The sequence below is a fragment of the Vanessa cardui genome, chromosome 29 (assembly GCF_905220365.1).
Source record: "Vanessa cardui chromosome 29, ilVanCard2.1, whole genome shotgun sequence".
Classification (NCBI taxonomy): Eukaryota; Metazoa; Arthropoda; class Insecta; order Lepidoptera; family Nymphalidae; genus Vanessa; species Vanessa cardui.
Genome location: NC_061151.1, coordinates 6,150,565 through 6,161,380, shown reverse-complemented (window position 1 = coordinate 6,161,380; position 10,816 = coordinate 6,150,565). Strand labels below are relative to the sequence as shown.

Genomic DNA, 10,816 nt, shown 5'->3' with positions numbered 1-10,816 from the left:
TAGTTAATAGTTATGACTTAAAACTAGTTTCTTAACGAAAATCATCATTTTTAATCTTAAAGTATAATCAACATCACCTTTTATTGAAATTCTATTGAAAATACATAATATTAACTCTCTCAAGACTTGCTTGAGAGTTTAAAAAAAATATTTTGTTTTTTAGACCAATATATTAAATTTAAACCCTGTGGGGTTGTATCCATTTATGTTGACTGTACATTTTTGTGATGTAAACTATAAGTACCCACTCACGAAGACACGCTACTCCATGTATAATTGTTGACATTTATTAATAAGAGTGGATTATAGTACTCCTCACAATATGTGTGTGTGTGTGTGAGACGACTCAGAGTAGGGTCAGCAAAATAGCAACAACAACAGCCTGTAAATTCCCACTGCTGGGCTAAAGGCCTCCTCTCCCTTTGAGGAGAAGGTTTGGAACATAATCCACCACGCTGTTCCAATGCGGGTTGGAATACACATGTGGCAGAATTTCTATCAAATTTGTCACATGCAGGTTTCCTCACGATGTTTTCCTTCGCCGCTGAGCACGAGATGAATTATAAAGACAAATTAAGCACATGAATCAGCGGTGCTTGCCTGGGTTTGAACCCGCAATCATCGGTTAAGATGCACGCGTTCTAAATACTGGGTCATCTTGACACAACACAACACACAGGTAAAACAAATTCAATAAAAATTTAACATAGAGCGGTACGTCTCCGTGTGTGAACAGATATATACTTAACCAACTGTCAGAACAGACTAAATATATGACATTTTTCATATATATTATACACATTATAGGTTAGTAATAATAAACTTAATTTGTAGTTTTTGTAGCTTTGGCATTTAGTACTGCGTCTACAGACCAATAATATTGCCAGTGACAAAAAATGATAATTGTAGTATAATCCAAGCGGGATGAGAATGGGATACGACCTTATGGATCTGAGACGCATTAAGTTGGTCAGCACTTATGTCACAAGACGATAGGATGTATTGTTATTTGTTTTTAATATGGATATGTATATGTATGTATATTTGATGATGTATTTTGTCAATTCATAAATTCAAATCATTTTTAAAAAATAAACTGGTAAAGACGGCTTTTTATTCAATACAAGATTTATACTTGATTGATTGATTTCCAGGCAGGATATAATACATACATATGTATATCATTGTATTTAACTAACATATATATTTTTAATGGTTGGAAAAGAGAACTACTGAGTTTCTTGCCGGTTCTTCTCGGTAGAATCTACATTCCGAACCGGTGGTAGCTTCACTTAATTGTAAAATGACGATTCAAAAGTGCTTGTTAAAGCCTACTGGAATAAAGTATATTTTAATTTGATTTTATTTACGCATAGCAGACTATATGTAAATAAGATCAACTTTTGACACAAACAGATCAAATATATTGATTATTGACGCGATATTGATTTATTGATCTATGATAATGATTCTGTATGCCATCATAATAAGGCTTCATCCCATTCTTATCGCGCGAGGATTACAACAAAAGTATCAAGACTATATCTACGCAGTATGCAAACGTCATTGTCATAATTAATTGTACATTTTAAATGTCATTATTAACTAAAAAGTATATGTTTCATTATATTTGTACTAAATATTATTAATTTATTCATTTAGATTTAATACAGTGATTTTTTTTTTAAGTAACACTGTTTTGGCTTGTGACCTTAATATGTAACGTTAGTGTGACTGCGCCTTTACTTTTTTGTATTATCGCTTAAATAAATAATCGGAAATGAATATGATCTGTAAGATAAATAAAAATATACATTAAAGTCAAATTATACATAAAATACTTTCGTAAAGATTATTTTCCTACAGTTTTGTAGTGAAACATTATTCAGCCAGTTATTAAAATATATCTTCAAAGATATCATAATATATCTTAAACTAGTTTACATATATAAGTGCCCGAATGTGAAGATGGGGCAGATGTAACATTTGTATGCCCTTGACAATTTGAATGCATAAATCATTCATAGGAATCATAAAAAACTCAATTTCTTTAATTTTATGATAGTTGTGACAAGCAACAAAATATCCAAATAAAAAAAGATATATCCTTTTTTTTTAAATGTCAATGTCATTCTTTAATTAGTTATCTACGCTACTTTCATTTGCCGCGCATTTTTCTGTCAAAACGAAATTTTAACGACAAAATATTTTTTTCACAAAGATTTTTTTAGATATGTCAATGATATTCTAATAAACAGATATGTAATATCCATACTAAACAACAGAAAAAAGTGTGCCGCGCCGGGGACCGTTTATTTTACATTTCGTTACAAGTAAAAAGGATAGCTTGATAAAAACAATAAGTAAAAGGCATAACTAGATGTTTTAATTACGCAAATCGTTTTACTACGTAAAACGACTAAAGGCATACGTCCCAATTAGGACGTTTTCTAGTCTTCACTTTTTGCGCGTTAATAACATATCTGTTTACTAGAACATCATTGAGATAAGTAAACATGTAATTTTACATCATTGTAACGAAAGTTTAATCATTGTCAATTAAAAAAAAATAACATTGCCATATGGGATATCCAACTGTTACTATGTTCGTTACATTTCAATAAACAGTTGTCAGTATATTTATAAACCATAAACAAGGGACAGATCAAAAATACTAACAAATACTTTATATAAATAGTAATTATCATTTCATACAGTCAGATACTCTATGAGACGCACATATCTCACCATAGACAAGTTATTCGTATCTAGGTAAAGACAAGCGAATATACAGCCATAGCTAATTTTTTTTTTATTTCTAAGTATTGGGTTCATCATCAGCTCTCAAGGCTAACATATCCGGTAGTTTGAAGTGTTGCATGTGAAAAGGAGGTTCTTCGGGACTACAGGCTCGAGCCATCTACAAAAATACAGAAAAAAAATTAAAAAAAAAAAAAATACTCTGAAAAATATTAAACATTCCTTTAAATTTAGTATATATTATCAGAAAGCCCCTAGCTCTTATGACTTATATTATGCACTATTATTATTATGTTATATTATATATGTATATGTATTTACGATATACAGTATTGATCAATATTTATTTTGTATATATATGTATATGTTTTTTTATTTAGATTTATATATTTGCATATATTGTTAATTCTTTATTAATTTTTTTATGCTTTTCTGGTTGATTTCAGGCATTATTTTTAGTCTTTTCTATCAAACTTTGTGATGATCAATAAAATATTTAATAATAATAATATAATAATAATAAAACTTTTTATTTCAGGACTAACCCATATAGCGTTAGTAAAACATATTATTTTTAACTTTACTAATTTTAAAATACAATACAATAATAAATAATTACATTTTTTTTAGATAATAATATTTATCAATAACAATTTTAAAATCTAATTTAATTTCAATAGTTTTTTAGCATTATATTTAATATTATATTATTATAATTTAATATATATATATATATATATTTATTTATTTTTTATATTTTTAAACAAAAAACCATAAATATAAATAGAAAAATAAAAACAAAGCAATTAATTACAACAATTCTTAAAACTAAGTTAGTGATACGTGGGCACGATCCAAACACCTCCAGAGTGGATTATATATTTAAACTAGCGGTCGCCCGCGGCTTCGCCCGCGTAGATAACGGTTCATAATCAGTCTTCTAATATCCCTACTGCTGAGGCACGGTCACATTTGAAGAATTACTGCAACCGGCGCTTGGATCTATTGTGATAAACCTCAAATTCGTGATCACAACACCTCAGCCAGACCAACATCAGCCACGAATCTGATGAGGTTCTTAGGGTCGGAGGCCATTATGCCCTCTAAGGACCGGAGTTAGAACATTTTATAGTTCTATCTTTTATAGTTTAGGCATCATGCGCAAAAAATCAACTTTTTTGGTAGATTTTTTCCTTTTGTTGTCCGAAAAATCCAAAATATCTTACGGAACCCTATTTTTTGTCAAAATAAAATTTAGCCTATGTTATGCGGGATTAATTTAGCTTTCGAATGGTGAAAGAATTTTTAAAATCGGTCCAGTAGTTTTTGAGCCTATTCATTACAACCAAACAAACAAAGTTTTCCTCTTTATAATATTGGTGTAGATAAATAAATGATTCCTAATTCCTCTAACGACAGCGGCTGGCCAGGAATTGATGGTTACTGCCAGGGATTGAGAGATGGAATTCCTTGGAGGAGGCTTTTACCCATAGAAGTCCACACAACGATACAATAGCACCCAAAATGCTCCATAATTAAATCAGATTGTTATATTTTTCTTATACTTGACTAATCTGCATGTTGTGTATTATATATGTCGGCGCGAAACCACGTATTTAAGAAATCACGTGTCCAGAAATTATTATTTTATGATTATTTTAATAATTTGAAACTGTTTCATTGTTAAATGAATAATTTTTATTGTGAATTTTGAAATGTTAAATTACTCTGAAATATTTTAATGTTTGTAAACAACTGTTAACTTGAGTGAATAAGTCTACCCACCTATTTTTGTTATAAAAGATCAAGCGCCCGCCGGTATCGACAGACTTGGTCGAGCCGTCGGAGCGAACGGACCGTCTCATATTGGAATAAATCAGAGAGGATTATTTCCTGAGTTTTATTTCATACCACCGAAGATGGTTAAAGATCGAAACTCTGACACTCGTGACGTCAGCTATGCTGACGTCATGCTTTTTAAAAACGCGCTCGGACATGCCTGCTCCGTTATCAGAAGTGGGATTGGAACAAGCTCCGATCTCTGCTACGTCCTCATCACATCGGTTCCACCTGTCACATAAGGATCGCTACAAGACAGAACCATATTGCGAAGTGATAAGAAGATCTCTAAGCACTTCACACTAACTGCCTGGTACATCTACGAGCAACTTCGGCGTAATGGGTCTATGTGGGAGGACCGGAGGCCACGGATCCAATAAATCATTCATCAGCTCCAAGGCCGACTAGTGTGGGAGTACCCACTTCGTCAACACTTGAGGCGGCTACTTCCTACAATTAAGAACAATACGCTTCAAGGGCATCCGCAGTTGCCATGCTGTTCATATGTGTGGAACATCTAAAGGGATCTCAGGTGCCATATGAGAATAGCTTCATCTAATTGAAAAATCAACAAGTGATCTACATGGGTATCACGGGGAAATGAGACACACTAAGATAACCAAGTCAGGAAACAGCCGAGCAAATGGCCAAGTGGAAAGAATTATTACTACCCTCAAAAACGAGTGAATAAAAATGAAGAACTATGAGACCGTACAATGCATCGTGCAAATGGAGTTGCACCACTCACTTATTACACAAGGAAAACATTGCATTCCATCTGAACTTTTTAAACCTCATCGACATCAACAACCAAACAAAGGACATTGCAGCACTAATAACATAACTGCAGCAACGAATTACTCTTGTTCGGAATATAACAGTCATCGCTTCTATTTTCAGAAACTAAAATTAATTATTTTCAGCATAAAGATTAAGAGTCCACGTAACCACTATTACTTTATATGACTAATTAAGTGTGCCTTTCGAGATTTACAGGTTTCATAAGAATAACGACAGTGAAGAGAGCGGTCGGCAGAGGGCGCTCGTGATCAGCTTCGTCGTGCACCGCAGCCGGGCGACCAAGAAATGCGACTGGTGCAGAGCACGCACCATCCCGCTGAATGGCACTAATAACACAACTGCAGCAACGAATGACTCTTGTTCGAAATATAACAGTCATCTTTTCTATTCTCAGAAAACTAAAATTAATTATTTTCAACATAAAGATTAAGAGTCCACGTAACCACTATTACTTGATATGACTTATGATAAGTGTGCCTTTCGAGATTTACAGGTTTCATAAAAATTACGACAGCGGAGAAGGTGGTCGGCAGTGGGCGCTCGTAATCAGCTTCGCCGAGCACCACAGCCAGAAACGCGACCGGTGCAGAGCGCGCACCGTCCCGCAGAATGGCCGTGATAGCGGGAGTTGCCATCCATATCACGAGCTGGTCAGTCAGTGCGAGTGGTCAGAATCGACGAGAACTAATCATCGCATAAAACTGTGAGGCAAAATTTACTTATCTTACCTCTTAAAATCTAAAGAAATAAAAAAGAGCAATAACAAAAAAAAAAAAAAAAAAAAAAAAAATAAATTTTGAATATTAATTACCATTGAGATTCCTCATGCAACCATAACTACACACGTACACTCTGGTTTGAGAGTGATACCTCTGAGCTAACCACGTGTTACCCTCGTACTACTCACGGATCCTTGATGTATCCAAAAGTGAACCATGAGATACCGTTGGGAGGCGTTGTGGAGCCGTGGTAGCCATTTATATACCGTAATCTGGAGAGTGATACCTCTGAGCTAACCACGTGTTACCCTTGAGCTACCCGCGGATCCTTGATGTATCCACAGAGAACCATGAGATACCGTAGGGAGACCTTGTGGACCGTGGTTAGACATGTATACACCACAGATCTACGAGAACCTTTAGTAGCCATGTATATACCATAGTCTGGAGAGTGATACCTCTGAGCTAACCACGTGTTACCCTCGAGCTACCCACGGATCCTTGATGTATCCACAGAGAACCATGAGATACCGTAGGGAGACCTTGTGGACCGTGGTTAGACATGTATACACCACAGATCTACGAGAACCTTTAACAGTTATTTTGACACAGTTATGAGCATAGTATGCGTAAAATCTGCCCATATTTATTATAATAAAGGTGCATGAGAGATTTCTTTGTGTACTGTTTTACAAAACAATTATCAAAGGTCAACATGATGTGTTGCTTACAGATACCTGCTTCAAAAATATTTTTGATTCACAGATTTCCAATCGCACAACTTAGGCAGGTGCTGAGCGCGCACCGCCTGTCAGAATGGCCGTGTCGGCGCGAAACCACGTATTTAAGAAATCACGTGTCCAGAAATTATTATTTTATGATTATTTTAATAATTTGAAACTGTTTCATTGTTAAATGAATAATTTTTATTGTGAATTTTGAAATGTTAAATTACTCTGAAATATTTTAATGTTTGTAAACAACTGTTAACTTGAGTGAATAAGTCTACCCACCTATTTTTGTTATAAAAGATCAAGCGCCCGCCGGTATCGACAGACTTGGTCGAGCCGTCGGAGCGAACGGACCGTCTCATATTGGAATAAATCAGAGAGGATTATTTCCTGAGTTTTATTTCATACCACCGAAGATGGTTAAAGATCGAAACTCTGACACTCGTGACGTCAGCTATGCTGACGTCATGCTTTTTAAAAACGCGCTCGGACATGCCTGCTCCGTTATATATATTTTGTTAAATTATAATTTTGTGTGGAATTAAATAAAGCTGTAGTAATAATAATAATAAAACTCCTTTTAGTCTATTCAAATCGGCCTGGGTAGGTAGTAATATATTTTTAATATTGCCCCAGTTCTATTAAAGTTCTAAAAAGTCTTTAATGTGTTCAAAGCGGAACGAGGTCTAATACGCCTCGTATGTTTCATGATGCGGCTAAGATTAACATAGATAAATATGTTATAAGATAACGTCTATGTGATACATTGTAGGAAAGTGATATATATATATATATATGTGATGCATGTACGTGAGGTGTCTTATTAATACGGGGTCTTTTTGACCATGTACCGCACTGAAGAAATAAAATTCGATCACATCACATCTAGTTTTAGTTTCTTGACCGTCATGGGATCTAATAAGCCCCGTACTTTATTACGAAAGTTTTGATACGAGGTCTTAAACGCCCCGTACCATAGAAATTAGTAGCTAACGTGTTAATATAAGAAATATTGAGCATACGTCTGTTGTCAATATTTTTGAACAGTAGCGAAATGATTTAAGAGCCCAAAAGAGAATATGACTTGACTATGTTTTAGTGTATGTAAAAGAAAAATTACCTACATGAGTACTGCGTCCACGGCGCCTGCGCGGTAGGATGCCTTTTCGCGCCATGAAGAAACTGAAGATGAAATTATATATATTTACAATATACATGTTTTATATGAGTGACCTTAAAGCTTAACGTTAATATCTGGCAAATATCACCTACTGCGAGTATTATCTTAATTACCACTTATCTTGAGGTACCACTCACCATATAAACCTCCAAGCAGTGGTTAATATCTTGCCATTAATATGAGCCAATGTACCAAGGCCGAAGACATAGCATTAGTAGTTAAAAAAAAATCAAAATATACTTTATAAAAGTAGGCTTTTACAGGCACTTTTGAATTTTTTTTTGTTTTATGGTATAGGTTGGCGGACGAGCATATGGGCCACCTGATGGTAAGTGGTCACCATCACCTGACCGATCATCAGCTAAGAAATATTAACTATTCCTAACATCGTCAATGTGCCACCAACCTTGGGAACTAAGATATTATGTCAATTGTGCCTGTAGTTACACTGGCTCACTCACGCTACCCAGAATTTTCATTTAACTACTATATTAACTGAGGACCGATTCGCAATGTAGATTCTACCGAGAAGAACCGGCAAGAAACTCAGTAGATAGTATTTTTCAACTTTTAAAAATACAGTCATATTAGTTAAATAAAATCATATATGCCTGGAAGTCAGCAAGTGTTAATTCCACGCTTTTTTTTTCGTCTGCTTATCTTTTACTGAATAATTCTTTACCAATGTATTTTTTACAAATTCAAATTTATTAAACAGCAAAGTCAAAAATGTCTATGGAATTTTATTATAAAAACGCATAAATTGCCCCAAGAAGGATTTATTGATACAATAATAAAGATGCTCACCGTATTGTAGATATGGGTATGTTGAACTGTTCCGATACGGTTTGGAACGTGGAACCCCGAGACACGCAGTCGGCCGCTTGCCGGAGCACCACCTCGCTGCGTCGTATCCTCTTGTTCATACTGGAGTAATCCTGGCTGACGTTCGGTGTGCCCAAATTCGAAGGCACACTTGTATTGCTTGCGTTGTTGTTGACAACTGTGTTGTTTGTTATCTGTGGGATTTTTGAACATAGTCTAATACCAGCTTACTCTTTAGTTGGTACCACCTATTCGACTGTCAAGCAATATTATCTGGTTTGAAGAGTGAAGTTAAGAGCCGAGATGGCCCAGTGATTAGATTGAGCATCTTAACTGATGATTCCGAGATCAAACCCAGACAAGCACCACTGAATATTCATGTGCTTAATTTGTCTTTATAATTCATCTCGTGCTCGGCGTTGAAGGAAACCATCGTGAGGAAACCTGCATGTGTCTAATCTCATAGAAATTCTGCCACATGTGTATTACCACAAACCCGCACTAAAACAGCGTGGTGGAATAAGTTCCAAAGCTTCTGAAAACGAAAGGAGGCTTTAGACCAGCATTGGAAAATTTAGGTTTGACATATACTTTCACAATCGAATCAGAATTGCATTATAAAGATAACTTAAGCACTTAGAAATTCACTTTACGCTTACCACGAACCACTGGCATTTCGCCTCTTGTTTTCATCGCCTTTTCATATTAGTACCCAAAAAAACCTTGATGAATCAATTTAATGGATATATTTTGCAATGTATAGCTAAACAAAATATACCAATTTACGTAAAACTTTTAATAGGTGTAGTCAGTTTCGAAGAACAAGACATTCGTAGACAATGTCGAAATATCGAGCTACACAGACCAAAAATAAAAAACATGGTAAATATCCCGAAATTTATAACTTTAATAGTTTCGAAGAAGGTTATGGTATATCATAGTTTTAGGTAAGAAGTTGCGCTACGCAGTATCCCGAGACTGACAGTTTTAGACAGTTAAAATGACAAACGCTGCTGTTAAAAACTGCTTGTTAAAAATAAAACAACAACAACAACAACAGCCTGTAAATTCCCACTGCTGGGCTAAAGGCCTCCTCTCCCTTTGAGGAGAAGGTTTGGAACATATTCCATCACGCTGTTCCAATGCGGGTTGGTGGAATGCACGTGTGGCAGAATTTCTATGAAATTTGTCACATGCAGGTTTCCTCACGATGTTTTCCTTCACCGCTGAGCACGAGATGAATTATAAAGACAAATTAAGCACATGAAACAGCGGTGCTTGCATGGGTTTGAACCCGCAATCATCGGTTAAGATGCACGCGTTCTAACCACTGGGCCATCTCGTTCATCATCTCATTATCATCTAAAAATAAATATTCAACAATAATTCTAAAATTGTATAACATCGAATATTACCTGCGATCTATCACCAATATGTATAACATTGACTGCGGGGACGCAGCCCGGCGCGAGGGTCATCAGGCCTGGTCGGACTTCCACGAAGGGGCCCTGGGAGTTAGAGGACTGGAAAATATATAAATTTAATTAATTACTTATAAATACTTCACGCTCATCGAGCTTCATTTAAGGTTTTTAAAACACCTAGTAACTACAGGCACAAGGGACGTAACATCTTAGTTCCCAAGGTTGGTGGCACATTGACGATGTAAGGAATGGTTAATATTTCTTACAGCGTCATTGTCTATGGGTAATGGTGACCACTTACCTATATAATAAAAAAACCAAGAGTTATTTCATCAGTCATTCATCAATTACAGTCTCGTAGGTCTATTGACTAGACTTTAAGAGCGAAGATCCTGGCTAGGCCAGAACAATGTAAAACTTTTACACAGTCAATAAATTTGCAGTAGCATCTGTCTGGAATTTAGCGTTGATGTCAACAATGTCTCGGAAACCCTGGTACACATCCTGCATCAAAACTCTTTTCGGTCTAGACTTTGC

At 35.4% G+C, this 10,816-nt stretch overlaps 1 protein-coding gene across 2 annotated transcripts in view; it reads right to left on the bottom strand.

Annotated features, from left to right (window-relative positions):
- Nucleotides 1-2,815: 2,815 nt before the first annotated feature.
- Nucleotides 2,816-10,816, bottom strand: part of LOC124541897 (protein bric-a-brac 2) — a 33,556-nt gene continuing 25,555 nt past the window's right edge. The window contains exons 9-12 of one of the 2 annotated variants that reach the window (XM_047119815.1): nt 10,271-10,378; nt 8,838-9,049; nt 7,971-8,032; nt 2,816-2,920 (exon numbers count right to left, since the gene is read on the bottom strand). In XM_047119815.1, the coding sequence (XP_046975771.1) occupies nt 2,904-2,920; nt 7,971-8,032; nt 8,838-9,049; nt 10,271-10,378 (399 nt within the window). In that variant the 3' untranslated portion in view covers nt 2,816-2,903. The remainder of the gene's footprint in view (nt 2,921-7,970; nt 8,033-8,837; nt 9,050-10,270; nt 10,379-10,816) is intronic. The other variant, XM_047119814.1, reaches the window with a different exon arrangement.